The 25,158-nt window shown below is 39.4% G+C and overlaps 1 protein-coding gene across 9 annotated transcripts in view; it reads left to right on the top strand.

Moving 5' to 3' along the window:
- KDM6A (lysine demethylase 6A) overlaps positions 1-25,158 on the top strand; it is a 277,427-nt gene that overhangs the window by 55,034 nt on the left and 197,235 nt on the right. For 6 of the 9 annotated variants that reach the window (XM_034423876.3, XM_034423880.3, XM_034423878.3 and 3 more), the window contains exon 4: positions 10,808-10,857. The exons of the other annotated variants lie outside the window; for them this stretch is intronic. In XM_034423876.3, coding sequence (XP_034279767.2) covers positions 10,808-10,857 — 50 coding nt within the window. The remainder of the gene's footprint in view (positions 1-10,807; positions 10,858-25,158) is intronic. 9 annotated transcript variants of the gene reach the window in all.

Here is a 25,158-nt window from a genome sequence, read left to right as displayed (position 1 = left end):
ACCTGGTTTCGGGATTAAGGATATAATTGTTCTATTCCAGGACATGGGAATATTGCCTCCATGTAATATCTTATTATACAATTTCTGTAGTTTTGGGATCAAAGTTTCTTTAAACTCTTTATAAAATTCTGCTGGTAACCCATCCTCACCTGGAGATTTTCCAAGTTTTAGCTTCTGAATCACATCTTTAATTTCCTCAGAGGTAATATCCTTTTCCATTTTTTCTTTATATTTATTATCAATTTTCTTCTAACCATATTTTTCTAAAAAAATTTTTAATTTACAATTATCAGTTTCTTTTTTGAGATATAATTCTTGAAAAAACTTTTTGACAATTTCACATTTCTCTAATTTTTTATAACATCTCTTACCTTTTTCATCTATTAGGACACCTATTTCTCTTTTTTCTTTTTTATCTTTCGCCATTCTTGCTAATAATTTTGAATTTTTATTACCATATTCAAAAAATTCTCTTTTTAAATAGCTTAAATTTTTTTTAACTATTTCTGTATCTTTCGCTATTTGTTTATTTTTCAATTTTATAAGTTCCTCCCATAATTTCCTATCCTTAGTCACTAAAAATCTATTTTCTAGCTCTTTTATCAATTTCTTCTTTTCCTCTATTTTTACTTTATAATTCTTATACTTTCTACTTGATAATTTAATGCTTTCTCCTCTAAAAATTGCTTTCATTGTGTCCCAAACTATTCCATAATTAACTTCCCCATTATCATTCAAATCCCAATTTTCTTCCCATTTCTTAAGAATATGATTCTTATCTTCCTCGTTTTTATACAATTTTTCATCATATCTCCAACAATTTTCTTTTTTCTTTTTTCTCCAGAAACATATCTAATTCTAGTAACAATTCTGCGTGGTCAGAGTCTTTAAATATTCCAACATCCATATTATCCACGTTATCCATCAAATTCTTGGATACAAAAATATAGTCAATTCTTGAATATGAATTAAATACCTTTGAGTAAAAGGTATACATTCTTTCATTACCTTTAATCTCCCTCCAAACATCTACTACGCCATTTTGCAACATCCAATTATCAAGTATCCCCATTTTTCTTATTCCACCATAGCGGGTAGGGTTGGTACTATCCATCTGGTTTCTAATTAAATTAAAATCACCAGCAATAATTACCTTCCCTACCCTTTCAATTTGCAACAAATCGGTAATCTTATTCAAAAAATCTTTTTGATTCACATTTAATACATATAAATTAACTAATGTTATATTTTCCTCGTTAATACATCCTGTTATTATCAAATATCGTCCATCGATATCCGCTATTACTTTGTTTTTCTCAAATTGGACTTTATTTGATATTAATGTTGCAACACCTCTAGATTTTGAGGACCCAAAAGCTTTTTTCATAAACCTGCATCCCTTTTAAATACATCCTCTTTATATCCTCAGATTTCTGATGAGTTTCTTGCAAAAAAAGTATGTCAGGAGAATCTCTTTTAATCTTAAATTCTAAACATCTTCTCTTAATCTGATTCCCAGTACCTTTGACATTCCAAGTCATTACCTTAATTACCCCCATTAGTATTTTTAATTTTAACTATTCCCTCTTTTTCCTTTCCGTGACTCAAAACCCAGACAAATATATATAAACAACACATAACATAAAAATAATAATAATAAAATAATAATAATGTAAAACATGCAAACAACATAAAACAAAAACTAACATAACACACAACCACATAAAATCTTCATCTCCCGCCATCTTCATTAAAACACGCCTCGTTTCCAAGAGTGGGGGAGAGGGGACCCCGTCCATCAGCCGGGTCGTCTCTTCATTGGCATAATTCTGGTTTCAATTGAACAATTACAAGTTCTTCATCCCCGCACTCTGGCTCATCTTCCCTTTTATGTTCAGAATCCAATGTAATCATCCTTTCCACTCCTTCACCAGTAACATCTCGACTTTTCTTCTGTACCTCCGCCAAGGATGGAGAAATATCTTTCGTTGGTTTTCTTTTCCTCTTTGGTTTTGGACCTAAACCTCCAACCGCCCCTCCTTCTTCCTCTGGTGTTGATGTATATACTTCAATTCCATCCATTTTGAGTAATTGTGATCTTAATTCACTTTGTTCTTCCTCTTTTTCCAAAAAGCCAAGCTCATGGAGATATTGAACCACATCCGTTTCTATTGTAAATATATGCATTCTATTTTTATAGAAAAATTTCATTCGCTGTGGTGGTCTCCAATTATACTTAATACCTCTATCTCTTAATATTTTAGTAATTGGCTTCAAATAATATCTCCACGATCTTTCTTCTTTTGAGATATCTTGAAAGACTTGGACCTGTTTTCCCTCAAGCCTCAAGCCCATCTCTGGTTCTTTCATAACTAGCAACTATTGCCAACATATGAATGTAGAGAACAAGTTAGATGAGACAATTCATGCTTTCTGATATACATTTTAATAGTTTCATATATAGTTAAACCTATATCTTATCTATGCTTATGTTATTTTATGTAAATTAGATTTCCTAATCTAAGAACTACCTCTGAAATCTCTCAATCTGCTACTAATTAGAAAATACTGGATTGTCATTTGAATAATGCTGTCAATAATTCTGCTTTCTACTTTTGGAATTATATTGATAGGAGGGCCATAAAATATCCATTACATCTTGTATTGCTTTTTGGCTCTCACTGTTAACTAAAAATGATAATTTCAGAAAATAATCAGATTAGAGAAGTCTATCTGGAGACTATACATTTCTTTTAAATTAAGTCTTTGAAGAAAGTGATTAAGGGCCAGATTAAGAAGATCAACACTAAATTCTTATAACCTACCAGTTTGTTTTTATTTCAAGTACATTCATTATGAAAAATGTCATCTTGAAATACAATTGTATATGTGCATAAGCAGTCTTGTTTACAAATGGTATTTATTTAATTAACCATTCCAAGTATACTGTATAATCTATAATATTGATACTTGGTGTAGTAATATGAATACTTCGATAACATTTCTGTATACAGGGAAAGAAGAAAATCATGTTGCTCCATTATTGAGAAAATCTAGGTACTCTACTCTAGACAAATAAATGGAGTGTGCATTTTTATATACAGGTAGTTCTTGATTTACCATAGTTCATTTAGCGATCGTTCAAAGTTGTAATGGCACTTAAAAAAGTGAATTATGACAATTTTTCACTACTTACGACCATTGCAACAGTTCGGTGGTCATTTGATCAAAATTCAGACAGTTGGCAACTGACTCATATTTATGATGGTTGCAGTGTCCTGGGGTGATGTGATCATCTTTTGTGACCTTCTGATAAGCTTAACTGTGCTACTAGCTTACAACTGCAGTGATTCACTTTCATTTAACAACTGTGGCAGCAAAGATCATTAAATGGGGCTTGAAATCTCTCGCTTAGCAACAGAAATTTTGGGTTCAACTGTGATCGTAAGTCAAAGATTACATGTATTTACTGAATTCGAACAATGTAGCTAAATACAGTAGTGAATTTAGTATTGAAACATATCTTTGTTATTGTGCTAATATTTTATGCTAATACAAAGATAATTTTAATCAATTTTCTTTAATTTTACACACTGGCAATACATTCAAATGTATGGTATATCCGTTACTAATAATAATTTCTTTTGAAGTTGAGCTTGAATGATTTGATCCTTGTTAGACTGGAAGCAAAGCAACTATCTCAACATACAGTGTTTTTACATTATTGGGCAACTCTCTTAGCTATGGAGAGGGGCATTCTATTTGCTTTTTAGATTACATGCTTTTTAGTTTCAGTATTGAGGTTGTTTAAGCACCAGGATTGGTCTAATTGAGTAAACTTTCTTGCTATTTCCTCTTCTATTTATATAGAAAGATTTTAGTGAAAAAAGGCAAATACTGTTTTTCCTTCTTCTGCTCTATTATATATCAATTATGTACCCAAGTTTGGAGTTGGGTGGCATCCTTGAATCTGATTTGTTTATGATGTCCAACAATAAGTTTAAGATTTCAATAAAATGTCATCTGGGAAAATAGATTCCTACTAGAATACCTAGCCTTTTTTTTACAATATACATGGAAATCAGTGGAACTGTTTAAAATAATTAAGACTTTTGCTTTATTCTCTTCTCCAGGATTATGTTTTTTTTTAATTCCCAGTAACATTTGATTGCATGTCAGGAAAATCTGGGGGGAAAATGATATGTATGTATGCATGTATATGTGCATGTATGTTTATGTGAACACACACACACCACACAAAAATGCTCACACATATATTTACAGAGGAGGGAAAGCCATTTTTTAATTGGCTTCGTTTTTTTCTTACTATATTTTAATTTTTGAGAAAACTTTATTTTTCTTGGATAATCATTTTATTAAGTTTATTTTTTCTTTCCTTATTGTTTGCAATATGGAACTTCATAATTCAGCCTCTCTTGGTTGTGAAAGTAATATAAACCCCCTATCCTGTGCCAGCAATTACAAATGCAAGAAATCAAACTTAGATCAGAGTTCTGTAAATCTCACCGCAATGTGGAAATGTGAGAGCCCTAGAAAAACAAACAAGTTTATTGCAGAAGCTGAGCTTCCATTCAGATAAATCCAGGATCCAACAACTAAAGCTGAGCTTAAACTTAACATTAAAGTATTAATACTTTATTAGCCCAAAGGTCAGTCCAGGAATAAGAAGCAACATATGTTAAAGAAGCTGTGTCTGACGTTGGAAAGTCGTTTGTCCACAAAAATCTGAAGGCGCATTTTTTATAGTTCTGATTTGAGCCTGCCTCTTTTCTTGGACCATTCCTTTTCCTTTTGAGAAGCTTCCCTGAGCACGTCTTTTCTATTAGCTTGATTTTTATGCATATGTGAGAGCTAAGAATTGTCTCTTGCTTGGACTGTAGTTCAAGTGACTCATTCTATTGCTGTGTTTCTGCAACAGGTGGCTGATTACTTGACTGCTCCTGACTCATAATCCAATGAGTCTTGCATTTTCTGAATCTCATTTAGAGATAACTGAGAGCCTGCTAGCTCCTCAGTTAATAAGCTCAGAACCTCTCAGACTCTGCTTCACCAGTTCAAAGTCCGACTCAACAGACAGGCTCATATCATCCAGAGAAATCCTGGCAAATGATGGAAATCTTGCTTACTTTGGGATTGGTTTCAATAACTGTGCTGTGGTATCTGAAAAATACTAGGGGACAGTCATAGTATCTTTGACATGTGAAAAGGTTGTGTTACACAATAATTACAATTTCAAAATTATTTATTTTATTTGGTTAATTAGGCAATCATATAAATCCTATAACTATCTCATACAAAGACTCTAGGTGTTCACAATGATCCATAAAACATAGTTAAAAAACAAAGATACTCTTGCTCCCAAGTGCCACACTAAATGTCCTCGACCCCCATCATAGCTCATTGCTTGGGGGAAGAGCAGATGTTCTCAGCTCTCCAGAAAACAAACAGGTAGGATCCTCCAAGCTACCATCAAATGGCAACATTTAAGGGAGGGTACCAGGAGCATGCATGCTCTTATCTAACCTAGTAGAACATACAAATACCCTCAGGGAGAGGTGGTCCCACAAGTAACATGGCCATGTGCCATGTAGGGCTTTAAAGATGATCACCATACCGTGATTTGCACTCAGAAAGCATCTGCAATCGCAGTTTGTGTAGCATTGATGTTACTCAGGTGAACTACAGGGCACCAAACTGCAGAGAGCACCAAAGACGCCTCATTTCAACCCTGAACTACAAATACTCTCCTTAATTAAAACTGCATGTGTCATTGCATTCTGGACTGGTTGCCACTTCTAGATGGTCTCCAAGGGTAGCCCCCTGTAGAGTGCATTGCAATAATCCAAAATACCAGATAATTGTTTTCAGGAGGGTAAACTGAGGTTTGGTCAAAAAATAACAAGTAATTCTTGACTTCTGATCATTTATTTGAAGTTACAACAACCCTGAAAAAAATGACTTATGACGAGCCCTTAGGATCATCACAGCTTCCCCAGTTATGTGAGTGCAGATTGTACCTTCGCAATCAGCATGTATTTAACAATGATCAATCGTGATGATTCGCTTAACTATTGCTTAGTGACAGAAGTTCCAGTCTAAATCAATGATCATTGTTGTATAAGGCAAGGACTATCTGTATATTGTAAGTCTTGATTCTAGGGTTTTCAGTATATCAGTTTCACTTAAATGTTGTTTATACTGTATTTAGGAATTCAGACTTACATGCTTTTATTTAATGCAACTGCTTTAAAATAAAGACAGACCTAACCTGGGGGAGTATGTGGGGAAAAATATGACAACAAATAAATAAAATTGCATTTTTTTCAGATGATCAAGTAAAGCATAGGCTGTGAAAAATAAATTAGGATTAAATATCTTTATTATAATTTATTCAAGGACTATTATATTAACCAGAGAGAATATAAATTCTTACAATCTTGTAAAAGATTTACATCTAAATATTCTTATAGAGCTGTGATGGTGAACCTATGGCACGCGTGCCACAGGTGGCATGCAGAGTCCTCTCTGGGGCATGCGAATCATCGCCCCAGCTCAGCTCTGCCTTGCCGTGCATGCGCATGTGCCTCCCACCAGCCAGCTGGTTTTTGTGTCTCTGCCGCACATGCACGGGGGGCCGGGGTGCATGTAGTCGGCACGCATGAATGAATGGAGGGCGGGTCACGCATGGGGGTTGCACACACATTTGTGGGGCGCACGCAGGGGATTACGTGCACATGTGCGGTGACGGGATGCACATGGGTTGCATGCACATGCGTGGGGGTGTGCACGCATTGCATTATGGGTGTGCACATACGCATGTGCTTTCGCACGCACACATGCTTTCGGCACTCAGTGCCGAAAAGATTAGCCATCACTGTTACAGAGTAACAATATAGTAAAGGATTTTGAACATAAAATATATTCTAATTCTAAATTCTATTTAATAATAGATAATAAATTCTATTTATTCTAAAATAAATTCTAATCTTTAGAAGTGTCCTTGCCAATAATATTAGCCAGGCTAAGTGCTTCAGGCTTTTTACAGTAATCCTTGATATATTATAACAACAGGGATTGGAATTTCCATAAGTCATTGCACTTGTAAGTCAAGCCATGACATAACCAGACCCAATTTTATGACCATTTTGACAGCAAATGTAAGTCAAATCACTGTGATAGTTAAGCAAATCGAGCTTCCTTCTATTAAGCAAATTTAGCTTCCTTGGTGTTTTTTGCTGGAATGTGGCAAAATTATAAATCACAATCACATGACTATAGGATGCTGCTACTGTTTGTAAATAAAAACTGGTTGCCAAGTGCCTTAATCATGGTCACATGACTGCAGAAGGCGGCATGATAGTTTGCAGCAGTGGTAAATACGAATTTAAGTTGTAAATGGTTTTTTCAGAGGCTATCATAATTTCAAACCATTGTTAATTGGTTGTAAGTTGAGGACTATCTATATAGGAATTCCCAGACTGAAAACATATTATTTTCATTTTATATCAAAATATCACTGCTGACTGAAAATATTAAAATGATTCTAGCAAAACTGACCATGTATTAACTGTGCTGCATAAAGCAAGTGACAAAACATCTCTGTCATCCTGCTGTTACTAAACTATGATTCCCAGCAGTCCCAGTCCACATAATAGCTAGGCCAGGGGTGTCAAACTGAAGGCCTGGGGGCCGAATCCGCCCCATGGGGTGCTTAGATCTGGCCCACGGAGCCACCCTGGAAACAGCGAAGGACTGGCCCATGATGTCTCTGCCACTGAAAATGAAGCTCCATTTTTGCTGACAGAGGGTTGCAGGAGGCTGTCGCAGCCGAAAACAGAGCTCAGAAGCCCATTTTCTCTGGCAGAGTTCTTGGGTCACTAGAGGCGGCCTCAATACAAGTGATGTCGAGCTGGCCACACCCACACCCTGAGGTCAAACACAACCCTGTTGCAGCCCTCAATGAAATCGAGTTTGACACCCCTGACCTCATGCAAGATTCCAGTCATATAATAGACAATATGTTTAATTTTATCTAATGAAACTGAGCTTGATAAAATGTTAGAGCAGAAACAATATATCCTTTTAAAATTGTAAATAGTAAATAAACAAAAATGTATTAAATATAAATGTACAAAAACATTTGTACTCTTTCACACACACACACAAACACACACACACACAAAATAGATATTTTGTCATGTATGAATATGTGAAGCCAACTAGCATTGTACAAAGCATGTGAAGTTTTAGATTTAACAACTGGCGACACCTCTATTAACAGTAAGAAAACAAATGTTTCCTGTACCTTTTGTTTAATCCTGCACATTAGCTTGGAGATATTGGCTTAAATTCATTGACTCTTTTAGACTTTCTTTCATGAACTTCTCACTTCAGTTCACATTGTAACATTTCACTTTGGGTAAGGCTAGAACTTTTAACTCAGTTGTTTTAAAATGCACAACTCTCTTGTTTCAGTCATTTTACTGTAATATTGCCTGAATGTTTTTATGTTATATCATCCAGATTCATTTAAGTTTTAGCTTAATTCAATTCAGTTGTTAATACAAGTAAACTATTGCAAACCATTTCTCCTGATGCTGAAAGGCAGCCCCAAAACATGATATATCCATCACCACATTTCATGATTGGGATTTTTTTTTGGTTGAAATACATCATTTCTGTTGTGGTCCACCAGCAACCTGCGGAGCTGGCAGTGGAGTCAGACAATGAGGAGGCAGGGGAGGAAAATGGGCCAGCCCTGGATTCTGGGGAAGGCCCAGACGAGGGTTCTGCGTCGGAGACAGAGATGGGGCCAGGGCCATCTGGGAGTGATGCGCGGACTTTGGAGCCCCCAGAGTTGGACAGCAGAGAGGCAGAGGAACAGGAGGAGCCTGTTCCTAGGGCATGCACGTGCAGAGCTGCCAGAAGGCAAGAGGAGCTAAAGCAAAAGGGACAACTCTGGAATAAGGCCAGGAGATGATTGTCTCCTCCCATAAGGCTTAAAAGAGAAACAAAGGCACTTGGGCCTTTTGCAGGAAAGCAATATTGCTAATTGTTTCCAGTCAGCATCTCTTGTTTGTTTCTGAACTTCGTGGGGCTTTGCCAAGTAAGGCCTTTGGCAGGGTGTTAAAGAAGATATAGGTTGGTGATTATCTCGAAGAAATTCTTCCAAAGGACTTTTTTTTGGCAACTAATTGGGACTCAGCTGGGAATGAAAGTAATTCTCAGCTGTTACAATAAAATAGGTTTTTGGGGGACTAATTGTGTATTGTAATGGCTCAGTAAGCCTAGGTCACAACAATTTTATTCTCTCTAAAGATAATGCTTCTCATCAATGCCAGAAAGATAATTTTTCAATCAATCTATCCAGAATTTTGTTTCAGAAGTCTGCTGATCATCGAAGTAGTCTTTAGCAAATTTGAGATGGATAGCAATCTGAAGAGTAGTAGTTTCTTCATTGGTACCTTATCTCTCTTATTTTGTATAAATTGAAGCTTGAACTTGCACTTGTTTAGAATCTTTTTAAAAAAATAATATGGGGCTTTTACTTTTTAATCTTTTTAAAGCTTCTATTACAGAAAAATAAAAAGAGCCTACAAAAGGATTGGGTAGGGCTGTTCATGTTCCCTTATTTCCCCATAACTTTTAAAAATCTCTTTAGTCCTAAATTTCTTGTCTTCTTTACTTTTGGAGCTGTCTCACAGCATTTCCTCTGCTTCTGATTTCCATTTTTTATTTTTCCTGGGCTATGTTCCCTCAATAAGAGCCTTGGTACTACAGTGGTTTAAAGCACCCTGTTATTAACACAGCTGCCTGCAATTTACTGCTGGTTCGAATCTCTCCAAGGCTCAAGGTCGACTCAGCCTTCCATCCTTTCTAAGGTAGGTTAAATGAGGACCCAGTTTGTGGGGGCAATAAGCTGACTTTGTATAAATATACAAAAGTATGAAGGCTATTGCTTAACGCACTGTAAGCCGCCCTGAGTCTCCGGAGAAGGGCGGCATATAAATCAAATTTAAAAAAAAAAAAAAAAAAAAATATTCCCGTCTACTATTTCCCATCCTACCTTCCCCACTTTCTTTTCCTCCAGTTCTTTAACTTTACTTTCATATTCTCTCTTTCCTCTACCTAGTTCCCAGGTACTAGTTTCCTACAACATCCTGCTCCTTCCCAGCCTATCTTTCCTACTATTCTATTTATTCATTTTTTTGCCGCCCAGTTTGCTGCAAGATGATTGTATTCCCCTGCTGCTTCTGTCTTTGTCCATTCAGGCATTTTTAAAAAGCACTGCAATTTTTAAAATTGTTTTTAAATTTTTAAATTAAAATTTTAAAATATTTAATAGTATTTTAAGGTAAATAAATGCATATGGGTCGCCATTTGGTATGTCTTTTAACATAAAAGTGTGGCTTTTTTCATCACAAAAAATGTTCTTACATGAATTCTTTAGTGTATGAGTTGAAAATTTCATAATTTCTATGAACCTATGTGACTTTTGACTATTAGACAGAATGTATACTCTCTAGAATGCACAGATTGTTTAAATAAAATTTGTAAATGCATGTGAATATGAATGTAAAAATAAGTGCACATAAATTATATCCATAACAATTATGCTGAAATTCTATATAAATGGGTATATGATTTTATTTCTGTTTTTCCTATGCAGTAACTTTATTTATATAGCCAGAATATTTTTATTAAATACATTGACCAGTTAAGATGAGGCATGATGCTATTACTTCCTATAGTTTGTATTCTCATAAATATTTTTTTTCTATTTCAGCATTATCTGCATACCAGAGGTACTACAGTTTACAATCTGACTACTGGAAGGTCTGTATAGATTTAAATTGTCAGCAATTACTATGTTTTTTTTTATTTTATAAAGGAATATTTCATATTTAAACTATTACTTCCAGAGTGGTTATTGTTAATTATTGTTTACACTGGTATTTATCATGGCTAAAATTTCCATGTTAAGAAGATAGCAACATCACTACTAGATTCCAGTTTAGTTCAGCATCCTGTTTCTCAAAGACGCCAAGCAGATACTTGAGTGTACAGGTAGTCCTCAACTTACAACAGTTAATTTAGTGACTGTTCAAAGTTACAACAGCACTGAAAATAGTGACATATGACAATTTTTCACACTTATGACCATTGCAGCATCCCCATGGTCCCATGATTTACATTCGGATGCTTGACAACTGACTCATATTTATGACGGTTGCAGTTCCTGGAGTCATGTGATCCACTTTTGCAACCTTTTGACAAGCAAAGTCAATGGGGAAACCAGAGTCACTTAACAAGCATGTTACTAATTTAACAACTACAATGATTCACTTAACAAATGTGGCAAGAAAAGTCATAAAAGCTTGGGCAAAACAGCTCATAAATTTCTCACTTAGCAACATAAATTTTGGACTCAATTGTAGTATAAGTTGAGGACTGCCTGTATTAGTCTTTTCCTGCAGTGTTCTCTAGTAATTATCAATAATGATGCTGTATTTGAATCCAAAAGCAGTTACATGCTCATTGCTAGTTTAGTTTTCCATGAATTCGTCTAACAATTCCAAGTCTCCCAAATCATCAGTATTGACAAATTGTGGAGATGAATATCTTAGTTTAGCTTGGTATGATATTGATAGTGTTTGTCAATTCAATTTTATTGGAAAGCCAAGTGTGATTTGACACACACAGAATTTGTCTGGGGAAAAAGTTCTCAGTTTACATGAGAACATAATAATCATAATAATGATACTAATAAGAGGGGGTAGTAAAGAAGATGGGAAGTATAATGATACTACTACAGCCATATAACATGGTAAATATACTTGACAGTACTGTATTAGGTGTTCAGCAGAGTGATGGCATGAAAGAAAAGACTCCCTCTATGTACCATGTTTCCCTGAAAATAAGCCCTTGCCTGATTTTTCATGCTGCTTGCAATATAAGCCCTCCCCACAAAATAAGCCCTAGTTAAGAGTATCATCAGCAGGGGGTAGGGTAGTGGGCATGGCCAGCTGATGTTGCTCACATTGGGGGGCACCTATGGGGGGAGGAAGATTTATTTACCCCCCTTACCTTCTTTTCTCCCCAAGCAATTGCCACTTGGCTCTTTTGGCGAATGCAGAAGGGGCTGAAAGGAAAGAAGCCGTCCATTACTCCCTGGATCGATTTCAGAAGCTGCTACCATCACCAGCCCCTAACCCTAACCCTGCTGGTGCTCTCGCAATGCCTCCTGGCCAAGGTCTCAGCGTGCCCCAGACTCTGCACGCCCTGCTGCTGGGACACTTCTCGGCTGCGGTGGGTGCCGTACTGGCCACGGAGCGGCTGCCCATACTGCTGCTGCCATTACAGGGGCTCTTTGCTCTCGCGGGATGAGGTGGCCCAAGTCTATGACTTTAGGAGAATAAGGCTAGCCGGTGCATGTGTGTGACTGGCATCAAAAAAGAAGCTCCAAGTGTCCGCTCCACCTCCTTTCATGCTGAGTTGGAAGAGCCACACAGCAAGGGACTCCTGGTCAGTTAACTGTGCAACCAACACCTTTGCCGGCTTCTCTCCTTCACTAGCGCCATCCCCGTTCCAGGAGAGAGTGCAAGTCTGCCAAAAAGCCCCGCACTTCGGCACACTCGAACTGACAGAAAGCCTTTAGCATACTCGCACCAACAAAAAGCCCTGGCCGCCTTTGGCGTCTACCTCACCTGCGACTATTCTGTCACTGCCTCATCTTTTGCCTGGCCCGCTCTTTAGGTTTGAAGTTCAATCACTGCGACCAAAAAGCCCCATACTTGCACTGACATGTGTGTGCTGCTGTTTTGCGCCATGTTTATTGTGAAGCTTTTTGCCGAGGAAGGTCCGCGCATTCTCCTTCCCTTCTCTCCCCACCCCCCTGATGCTTTCACAGACAACAATCTGCCAGTGCTGGAAGCTCCCTCATGGAGCGCAATCGAATTTCCAATCCCAACAGCACGCCAGGCACTGCAAGAGCAGCAGCAGGATGGTGGCCAGAGCCGAGATCAGGCAGGGCAGCACCAGATTGCGTAACAGCAGCATGGACAGTGTTGAGAGCCGCTTCTGCCGCCACATATTGGTCTCGCTGAAAAGCAGCCTGGCCCAGGTGCCAGCAGCTCCCAGCAGCAGCAGGCAGGGCAGGTGGAGGCCAGGACGTGCCAAGAGGCTTGGTCCATTGTGGCCGTGGGATGGAGAGGATGGGTCCAGTAGCAGCGCTCCCACTCCTATCAGCCCCAGTGCTCACCGCCTCCAGTATTGAACAAAATAAGACACCCCCCAAAAATAAGCCTTATTTTGGAGGTGAAAAGAAAATAAGACTAGGTCTTATTTTTGGGGAAACATGGTAGTTGTTTTGGCATGCAATGCCCCACAGCGGCATCCCAAAAGGAAAAATTGTGAAACCGTTTATGTCAGGGGTATATGGGGTCTATAGATATTTTCTATATATGTTTCTCGGATTTCATACCCTCCCTCCTTTTTCCTAGCTCTTTTTGCTATTTTAATATCTATTTTTGTTATTTGGGGGTTGCTTATGTAATATGTGAAAACTGCTTTTCTTTTTATCTAAAAATTTGGGCCTTTTCTCTTGTGACTGGAATTTTGATACTTTATGAACAAGTTAATAAGTAATGACCCACTGCAGATCCCTAGCTATCAATAGGAAAATTGTGTGATTCACTTTTGCAGATAAATATATTTATGATATTAAGAATTTGATTTTTTTTGCTATTATATAAATATGTAACCTTATTTTCTTGATTGTTTTAATAATAATAAGTTTTAATAATAATTTTAATAAAATTAGGTCTGTACACTCTTGATATGGAGAGTGACACCACTTCCAATATTCTCTTCCATTCTGTATTATTGATATCCAGAGAGAAATGCATCATACTCATTTTCCTCCCTCGCTGCTCTGATATTCCACTGATTGGGTTAAGATCCACTGTCACTGGACTGACTGAGTGCCATTCAAACTTCCTCTACAGCCTGGTCACGCCCCTTTCTTCTGCGCATGTCCAGTCTTTTCACTTCAGTCACAGGTGATTAGACTGGTGTGCCTTTCGTTCTAGGATACAATTTGTCAATTTGTTGCAAACGTTAGGGTTTTTTAGCTAAATTTCTGTTCGGAGAGTTGTGGATTTAAAGAGAAACAATGAATCAGCGCTGAGCAGCTTCGGCGTTTCCCGGCTGGGGCGCCAGCTGCCTTGGATTGTTGTTAAAGGAAAGCAGCGCTACACGGCTTTGGCAGTTTCCTGGTTGGGGCACCAGCCGTTTTGAGCGTTATTTGACAGCGCGTGGACAGAGGACCTTGCAACGGTCCTAAAGCAGCCATTTGAGCCGCGAGCGAGGAGAGGGGCATCCGGCGTGCCGGCAAAGCCGCCCTCGCTCTCCCAACTCTTCGCATCGTTTATTTAAATTGTATGCGGCTTCGGAGTCCCTGCATAGCAGCAAACTCCATATAACAGGAGGGAACTTCGCTTTAAGATTGGCAGAAGGGACAGAGGCTGCATTTAAGCCGAGTCGGCTGAGGTTCCGATCTCGAGCTTGTATTGATCTGCCTGCTCAGCGCCCATCCGCCCATTGATCAGAGCGGTTTGGGGCAGCTTATCAGATAAGCCGTTGGAGGATCGTTAACGGCTATTGCAAGGTGTTATCTACAGACGCTGTCTGGTTTGAATAACCTCCTGTATACTGCCATCAAAGGAAAATATAAAGTTTTTTGATTATTTTAATTTCTATTGAGAGATTGATTAATTAATTTTCAACAATGGCAGAGGTAGACATTTCATCAGATTTAGAACAGGCTGATTCACCACCTAGGGCACCATCCCCTAAACCTAATAAATCTAAGAAGGGCAGAGTTAGGACCAGGGATATGACTGATCAATCCATGTCCAGGCAAAGGGACAGACCTACCAGAGAGGATTTACGTAGACATAATGCTCTTGAAAAACAGTTCAATAGAGCCAGACTGGCAGTTCAAGCTATACCTCAAAAAGAGGCTCAGGAGGTGATTTTACCTCAGACTACTGAAAAAATAATATATCCTGAGATAGATGAGGAAGCCATGATTTGGCAGGAGGCGAATTTACCTTCAGACAATCAAGGATTGTCTATGGCTGATAAGACTTTGAATACAGAAACCCAAAGCAGGGTCACTGTGGGGACAACTCAACAACCTTTTGTTCAGGCTGCCTCTGAGGCCACATTCACTCCTATGGCCGCTGGCCTACGTGTTGGAGAAGGTCTATTACAGAGTCAGAATTTGGATTTCCAGGCTTTACTCTCTCAAACATTTTCCCGCATTTTCCAAGCGGGATTGCAACAATCAGGTTTATTAACGGGACCTACACCACCAACCTCTTACCATGTGCTTCACAATACTATGCAACATTCTGTAGTTAATTGTAGTCAATTTGAGGAGGAAAATCCAGAATCAGATTATTTGAATGAATTTGACTTATCAGATGATGAGGAGGTTGATACAGATAAGCCTACCTTTCAAGGACTTTTCAATCCTAAACTTTTTAAGTCTCTATTACGTAAAGCGAGGATAGCTACCAATATGGAACAGGGTAGTGACAAGAATTCGGATCCAACTTGCCAATCTGAAAAGACTAATAGTCTATTTCCAGTTCCTTCAAATGAATTTGACTATGTGCCTTTGCCAGATTTGTTTTCTCAAGTCATTAAGAAGCCTTGGAATCGGCCTGGTTCAATTTCTGGACCCAATACATTTGATAGAAAGCTTTATTGTAGCTCCCCTGATTTGGATGCTATTCTACAGTTACCTGCAGTAGATGAGCCCGTGGCCAGCCTCACTTCGCCATCGGTGTTGGTCAGTAATGCTGGAGATGGTCTAAAATTAGAAGACAAACGGGCAGAGATGATTTTCAGAAAAACTCATCAGGCTGCCGCTTGGGCAATCAGGGCGGCAACGTCCGCTTCATTTTTCAACAGAGCCTCATTAACTTGGCTCCGTCAGTTAAGAGAAGAGATACCTTCCCAAGATGTCAAACTTATGCAAAATGTGACTAAGTTAATAGCTGCGGCAGAATATTCAGCCGATGCATCTTTGGACGCAGCCAAATTTGCATCAAGAGTGTTGGCCTCAGCAGTATCATCGAGGCGTCTTCTCTGGGTACGCCAGTGGAGAGCTGATATGAAGTCAAAATGGCGCCTTACCGCGGCACCATATCAAGGACAGTCTTTTTTCGGGGCATCATTAGAATCGATCTTAGTGGAAGGTCGAGATAAAAAGAAAGTACTACCATCTTCATATAGACGTAATGATAGACGTTTTTCACCATATCGAAGACAGTCCTTTCGGCCAGAGCAGGGACCTAGTGGTTCCAATTTTCAAAGATCTTCTGCTCAACAATATTCTTCCTCTTCGGATAGCGCGTCCTTTCGAGACAGGGGAAGACGTCAGGCCGGTTTCAAACGTCCTTTTAGGGGAACGGGTTTTCGCTCTTTCCGCAGAGGAAAATGACTCGACAACCCCTGTACCCGTTGGAGGGAAAATCCAATTGTTTTGCAACGAGTGGAAACTTTCAACAACAGACAATTGGATTCTTCATACAGTGACGGACGGATTACAACTGGAATTCACGTCACCACCTCCAATGTTTTTCCTTCAATGTCCCTTCTCAAACATTTCCTTAAAAAGACATCTAATGGAGTTGGAAATTCAACATTTACTTCAAATAAAAGCAATAGAACCAGTACCTCAACATCAAATACACAAACGATTTTATTCAATCCTTTTTCTTGTGCCCAAAAGTTCAGGAGGATGGAGGGGCATCCTCAATCTAAAGCGATTAAATCTCCATGTGAGGTATCGCCGTTTCAAGATGCACTCCCTCAGGTCACTGCTAGGATGTATCCTATCCAACGATTTTATGCAATCCATCGACCTGAGGGAGGCATATCTACATGTACCAATTTATCCAACGCACAGGCAATTTCTCAGATTTGCGTATGCAGATCGCCATTTTCAATACCGATCTATGCCTTTTGGCCTTTCGTCGGCTCCAAGAATATTTACGAAGTTAATGGCAGCAGTAGCGGCAACACTAAGGGAGAAATCAGTAAAAATTGTCTGTTATCTGGATGATATTTTGATCCTGTCGTCATCGGTACATCAAGTAGAACTGGACAGACAGAGAGTTCTTCAAACATTGCAGAATCATGGTTTGACTATCAATTGGGACAAAAGTCAGTTGGAGCCAACAATCCGAATATTACATCTAGGGGCAGTAATAGATTCCTGGCAGGGAATAGTGTATCTTTCCCCAGAGCGCCAATCCAGCATTCGAAAATTGATATCTCAAGTGTTGTCTCTGAAAACTGTGCCTTTGATTCTGTTGTCTCAACTATTGGGCAAACTAATTTCATGCATAAACATTGTGCCTTGGGCTCGACGCCACTCTCGTCAGTTACAATGGCTTCTGTTGCCATACCAAAAGCAGAGCACGGCGGACTCCCAGTTCAAGATCAAGCTAACTCCGACAGTGAAACTATCACTAAAATGGTGGATATCACCAGCCCTGAGAGCGGGGACGCTATTTATAGAGCCACCAAGGATCAAGCTGACCACGGATGCCAGTCTGATAGGATGGGGAGCCCATCTCAGGTCTCAACTAGCACAGGGAACATGGTCTCCTGTAGAGAAACAGTACAACATAAATTTCCTAGAATTAAGAGCAGTCAGATTAGCGCTAAGACATTTCCATCAGGAAGTAGCGCAGAAACATGTATTAGTTCTAACAGACAATATGGCCACAAAGGCTCATCTGAACAGACAGGGAGGTACGTGATCAAAATCGCTCATGAACGAGACAGAAAAACTGATGACATAGGCAGAAAGATATATACTGTCGATAAAGGCGGAACACATTTCGGGTTCCTTAAATCAACAAGCAGACTGGTTAAGCAGAGGGATCATAGATCAGTCAGAATGGAGATTGAATCCAAAACTATTTCTACAAATTGTAAACAGGTTCGGGAAGCCGATGGTGGATTTGTTCGCCACGGAAAAGAATACACAACTTCCGAGATTTTTCTCCAGATTCCCGACTCCAGGAGCGGAGGCTCTAGATGCCCTGCGAAGTCCTTGGCCTCGGGGACTTTTATATGCTTTTCCCCCAATTCCCATTATTCCGCTTGTCATAAGGAAAATGATGATGGAGAAAGCGGAGCTCATTCTAGTGGCACCGTACTGGCCTTGCCGAGAGTGGTTTGCAGATCTGAAAGATCGATCGATCGATCAACCATGGAAGTTACCAGTGGGCAGACGGGATCTGAGTCAGGGAGCAATCTATCATCCAAATCCAGACTGGCTCCAGTTGACCGTCTGGCGCTTGAACGGATTCGTCTCTTGAAAGATCAGTTACCACATGATGTGATAGACACTATTCAAGCGGCTAGAAGACCAGCAACAGTCCGCATTTATAATGCATCCTGGAAAAGGTTCGCTAAGTGGGCAGTTGAACAACATACAGATCCTACAACTGCATCAGTACAAGACGTTCTTAAGTTTTTACAATCTGGATTCAAAAAAGGACTTGCACCAGCGACTCTCAGACATCAGGTGGCTGCGTTAGCTACAGTGCTTCATACGGACAGGGGGCATTCGTTGTCTCAAGATCCTAGAATTAGATCATTTTTACATGGTGCTGTAAATTTAAGACCACCAACAGTACATAGATACCCAACTTGGGATCTCAATTTAGTATTACAGTCATTGACAATAGAATCTTATGAACCTATCAAGGAAATAACGTTAACACATCTTACAATGAAATTAGCATTTCTATTAGCGGTTACGTCGGCTAGACAAGTATCTGAATTAGCGGCATTATCTATTCGTCAAGATCTGTGTATTTTCTTTCCGGACAGAGTGGTTATGAGGCTGGATCTGGTATTTATTCCAAAAATTAATTCGTTATTTCACAGATCTCAAGACATTGTCCTACCTAATTTCTGCCCAAATCCTAGACATCCATTAGAAAAAAGGTGGCATACATTAGATGTTAGGAGGATATTAAAATGTTACATTAGGAGAATGGCATCTTTCCGTAAGTCTGAGGCTTTGCTGGTATCCTTTTTACCATCTACTATGGGACAGAAAGTATCCTCTACAACAGTGGGTAGATGGATTAAAGCATGCATTGCTGCTGCTTACAAATTGCAGAGTTCACAAGCTCCTGAAGGCATAGTTCCACATTCTACACGTAGTGCGGCTACATCAGCCGCTTGGGCCACTCAGGCATCAATTGATGATATCTGTAGAGCGGCCACATGGTCGTCTATTTCTTCTTTTATCAGACATTACCGAGTGGATTCATTTGCGGCTGCGGATGCATCATTCGGTAGAAGAGTTTTACAAGCTGTAATTTCCAACTGGAGCCAGGGGATGGAGTCTAAACCCTCCCATTGAGTGAAGGCTTGGGTATGTCCCAATCAGAGCAGCGAGGGAGGAAAAAGGACGTTGTACTTACCTGAACGTCCATTTTATCCTCGCTGCGAAGATATTCTAGCCCTCCCAGTGTAATTCCATCACCTGGCCTAGGTTGGGATTTTCTGTTTTTTCTTCCTCTACAGCAAAGAATGAAGTATATTCTGAGATAATGGGTGATATACGCTACGAAGTCCATAGGCTGGAAGTGAACATTACGAGAGTCGACTTCGTGAAAAGACTGGACATGCGCAGAAGAAAGGGGCGTGACCAGGCTGTAGAGGAAGTTTGAATGGCACTCAGTCAGTCCAGTGACAGTGGATCTTAACCCAATCGGTGGAATATCTTCGCAGCGAAGATAAAATGGACGTTCAGGTAAGTACAACATTCTTTCTCTTTTCCAATAGGTCCCAATATTACAATCCAACAAGTTCCTCCACACTTGTCAATTTATCTCCAATTACTTGTTCTGTGCTTTTTACATATTATATTTGTATTCTGTTGTTCATTGTGTTTGCTCTTTTTGCTTTCCTTTCTAAAATGTTTAACAGAAGATATACTGTTGCCCTTGGGTTTACCTAGAGAGCTTTCATCCATCATATTTTGATTCTGCTTTTACATTCTTGTGGATTATTTTATATTAAATTTGCATTTTCTTTATAAATAAAAATCAACAATTTTTAACACCATTTGATACTATTGTCCCTAATAAAGGTACCATAAAGGGAGTATTTTTCTACTAAATGACATAGGACAACATAGTAATTGAGCATTGACTTCGCTTCCCTAAATTCAGCTCACTTCTCTACCAGATATTATTCTATACCATCCAGTAACTAGTATCTCAAGAAACTGCCTAAATCAGGGGTCCCCAACACCTGGGCTGTGGCTCACTACCGGGCCGTAGCTATTCGGAATCGGGCCGTGTGAGTGGCTGGCCAGAGTGCATATGTGCAGCTCAACTTCATGAGCAACGGGCCGGTGGGCATTCAAGCACGTGCCCGCCGACCCATCACTTGTGCAAGTCGAGCTGCACACATGCATGGCACCCACCACTCATGCAAGGGCTGTGTTCGCATGCGTGACAGCCCACCACTCACATGGCCCAGTTCCCCTCTGCCTTCCCCCAGCCAGGCCACCAAGCCACAAAGGTTGTGGGCAGCTGGCCTAGATGGTTACTGTGCTTAACAAGATAATTGAACTGGAGTTAACCACATCCCTCATCACTTTTTATATTGTAACTGTATTCCAATTCTTTGGAATGGCTGGGAAGCCAATATTGAAGTCAATAATTCTTGCATTTATTTTTACTAATTTATTTTTATTTATTATTTTATTTTATTTTATTTATATACCGCCCTACTCCCAAAGGACTCAGGGCGGTGAACAGCCAGAAGATAAAACTACATCATACAAAAGTTAAAAACCATTTAAAAGTATATTAAATTATTTTGGCCCAAAAACAAATTTAAAAACACCCAATTTGTATAAAAAACTTAAAAGCAAATTAAAAGGGAGAGTCAAGCCAGACCAGCCTGCTGGAATAAAAATGTTTTGAGGGCGCGGCGGAAAGTGCGTAAATCTTGGATCCTCCGTATCTCCGGAGGGAGCTCATTCCAGATGGCAGGTGCCCCCACAGAGAAGGCTCTCCCCCTGGGGACCGCCAGTTGACACTGTTTGGCCGACGGCACCCTGAGGAGCCCCTCTCTATGGGAGCATACTGGTCGTTGAGAGGCTACTGGTGGCAGAAGGCGGTCTCGTAAGTATCCTGGTCCTATGCCATGGAGTGCTCTAAAGGTGGTGACCAGAACCTTGAAGCGCACCCGGAAGACCACCAGGAGCCAGTGCAGCTCGCGCAGGAGGGGAGTCATATGGGAGCGCCACGTCGCTCCCATAACCACCCGCACGGCTGCATTCTGGACCAGCTGGAGCCTCCGAGTGCTCCTCAAGGGGCGCCCCATGTAGAGAGCATTACAATAGTCCAGGCGTTAGTCCAATGAGCACATAAGAGAAATATTCACTTAAGAGAAATATTCAATCCCGAAATGGCTTTTTCAGAAGAAAAATTGCACAGATAGAAACAGATGGAGGTAATGAAAGATGACAGTATTAGCAAAATTGGCAAAGTAAAAATAATTTGTATAGACTAGATATTGTTAAAGAGTTTTTAAACAATTTTGATATGAAATTGTTCAACTTTTCACAAAATATACAACTTCTCTTTAATAATGGCATCTATTTTTAAGGATTTTTAAGGATTAAAAAACTAGTTAGTTTTACCCCAGTTTTAAAAAGGGATTAAGGGACAATAAAGGAAACCATAGGTTAATCAAGTTTAGTATCTGTTATAGCTTTTCTCCAAGTTTTCCCGAAAATAAGACCCAGTCTTATTTTCTTTTGGGCTCCGAAATAAGAACCAGGGATTATTTTGAGGGGATGTCTTATTTATTTTGAGTGTTGTTCCTGCGAGGCGAAGCTGCCACACACACCCCGCACAGGCTTAGTCCACTTCCTGCACTGGCTTAGCACCGGACCAGAAGGCTGAGTGAGGCCAGTGTGCCGCAGCTGTGAGACAAGGCAATTGTCGGGGCGTGGATTGCCAGGCTGCAGGGGCCCTAAGATAAGCTGATGCAGGGTGTGTGGGGCAGCTCCACCCCCTCACCTTGTGGCTGTGGCACCAGCACATTACTCAGCTTCCTGCTCCAGTGCTGGGAGAAGAAGTGAGCCAGCTATCATATGGGCTCCTGCTGCACATGGCTGCCAGTGCTGCCAGTGCGAGGCAGTTGTTAGGGCATTGATGGCCTGGCTGCAGGAGTCCTGAGTAAGAAAGTGTGTGTGGAGGGCAGCTCTACCACCCCTCATCTCACCTCACCTTGTGTCAGTGGCACCCCAAGCAACCAGACGGCAGGTGGCCAGCTGCCCAGGCGCTTAAGTAGGGCTTATTTCGGGGGTAGGCCTTATATTGGGCACACACACAGAAAATATGCTAGTGCTAATTTTTGGGGTAGGCCTTATTTTCGTGGAAACACTGTACTAAAGTGTTTGTTGTTAAAGAAAAATAAGAATACATAGAATAAGCTTTTAGAGGATTTCAATAAGCATGTATAAAAAGCTGACCTGATGGATGATGTTTAAATGGACTTTCAAAAAGCTTTTTACAAAATCGCTCACAAAAAATGTGATCTAACTCACCTGCAGTGATATAAGAGGACAGGTAATTTTATAGACTAGCAACTGGTCAAAATAGCATGAGACAAAGTAAACAGGAATAAGAAAGCAAATGTGGAAAGATAATGTGTTGGGGTCACTGTTACTTTAACTTGTACATAAAAGATTGTCATTAGGGGTTGCTGCCTTGGGAGTAATTGTCCAGGGAAATTTTTTTGAGTCACAGGGTAATTTGTTGAAAATGTCATTTCACGGTACATCTGCTTTTTTAAAAAAGTAAATTCTATACTCTGGAGTTATTATAAGAGGAGTACTACTACACCAACTGTTATGCTAATGTTCTGTTCAGGTTTTGTTGTTTAATTCATCTTAAAAGATGTTACTATTACTATGGTTTGTTGCACCATCAGCCAGATGTTTAGACTGGATTTGGCATTTTTGTCCACCTATCGAATTCTTCCCAAGTACCTAGCATGGGCAGATGAGGATGTTTGATCGTCTTAAATGTATCATCACAGATGTAAGCTGTTCTAAGCAAAGCTGCCTTTGGCAATTGACTGGTTTTGTTATTGCTGATGGTGTTCAAATAGTGCTCCAGTTTTATGTGATTACACTCAAGTTGCCTATTACTATTGGTACTACCCTTGCTTTCTTTTGTCATTGTTGTTCTATTTTTATTTGCAGGTCTTTGTATTTTGTTATCTTCTCCAGTTCTTTCTGTTCTCTTCTGCTATCTCCAAGTACTGCCATGTCCACTATCCAGATTTTTTTGTCTTATTGGACAATGATACTATGTGGCATGGGCTTGTCTATTTGAATTCTAAAGTCCCAGAGCACTTTAGTTTCTTCATTTTCTATTACTTTATTTTTATGGTTCCATCAGTTCTTGCTTGCAGGCAGATTGTATTTCTTGCATATCTTCCAATCGACCATTGTTGCTATTTTGTCGTACCATCATTTGTATTCAGTCTGTGCAACCTTCTTGCAGCAGCTAACTAGGTGATCCACTGCTTCTTCAGCTTCTTTGCAGAGGTTTCACTTATTATCTGTTACTTCTCAATTATGACTTTCTATGCATTTGTTCTTAAGGCTTGGTATTGTGTAGCCAGAATTAGGCTCTCTGTCTCTTTCTTCAACTTTATTATGGTTCATTGCACAATCTGCCAGATGTTTAGACTGGATTATTATGAATATGAAGCTGGCATGTAGGCATTCATAATAGTTGAAATGAGACATATTGTAAAAAAAAATTCTCCATTTTTAAGAGCCTAGACCAAAAGGTATAGTATTACATACTGGTTTTTCTCCACCAGAATGAGGCCTCCTTGAACATAAACACTTATTTGGAAGTAAAAAAAAAACCCAAACCTATTTTGAATAATAAAAATGGATGGATCAGTATGTGCCATTGACAATCCATTGCTTACTATAGGAATTCAAATTAAAATAATCTCAACTATATAACCACTACCTGAATACTTCCAATTGGGGAAATCTACTACCTCTTTGTGTAATTGATTTCACTGTCAAAGTGTCTTAATGTTTAAGTGATTTTTCTGATTTTCGATTTGAATTTATCTTCTGGAACTTTGAATTCCCTGACCTTTCTTACTATCTAAACAGAATGATTTAATTCCTCAAAAGTTGCTACATTTGAACAAAATACTTGCAAATAGTACTCATTGTTAAGCAATGCAGTTGTCAGGCGACTCATCAAATAACTGCCATCAATTTTATGAACTTTTTGCCATGGTTGTTAAGTGAGATATGACATGATTGAAATTTGCAAACTTTCCTGTCAGTTTCCCAATTGACTTTGTCAGAAGACAGCTGGGAAGGTCACAAACGGCAATTACATGACCCTACAATGCTGCGACTATTGGAAATGAGAGCTGGTTGCCAAAACGCTGAGATTGTGATCACATGACTGTGGGGATACGGAATGGTTGTAAATGTGAGGGCAGTGCAATTGTAAATTCTAATGGTCACTAAGTGAATGGTGAAGTTGAGGATTGCATGTATATGACATTGATTGATTGATGGGATTTATTCCACAGCAGTTGAAGAATGAACTTAGTTGATATGGAAAAGTTAATTAGAACATCTCTAGTACATTCAACTTAATAAATACACTGTGCACAATTGTTAGGCAAGTGAGTATTTTGACCATATCATTTTTTGCATATTTTCCACCTCCGAGCTGTATAAACTTGAATGCTTAGTGGATATAAGCAGATCAGGTGATGTGTATTTGTGTAATGAGGGAGGGTGTGGCCTAAGGAGATCAAGGTGTGCATAATTATTAGGCAGCAGCTTTTCACCAGGCAAAATGTGCCAAAAAAGAGATGTAACTGACTCTGAAAAGTCAAAAATTGTAAAACATCTTTCAGAGGGATGCAGCACTCTTGAAATTGCTAAGATATTGGGGCGTGATCACAGGCCCATCAAACGTTTTGTTGCAAATAGTCAACAGGGTTGCAAAAGAAATG

The sequence above is a fragment of the Pantherophis guttatus genome, chromosome 5 (assembly GCF_059756535.1).
Source record: "Pantherophis guttatus breed Tessera chromosome 5, ASM5975653v1, whole genome shotgun sequence".
NCBI classification, from domain to species: Eukaryota; Metazoa; Chordata; class Lepidosauria; order Squamata; family Colubridae; genus Pantherophis; species Pantherophis guttatus.
Note: the sequence above shows the minus strand (reverse complement) of the source record. Positions and strands in the feature narration are given on the sequence as shown.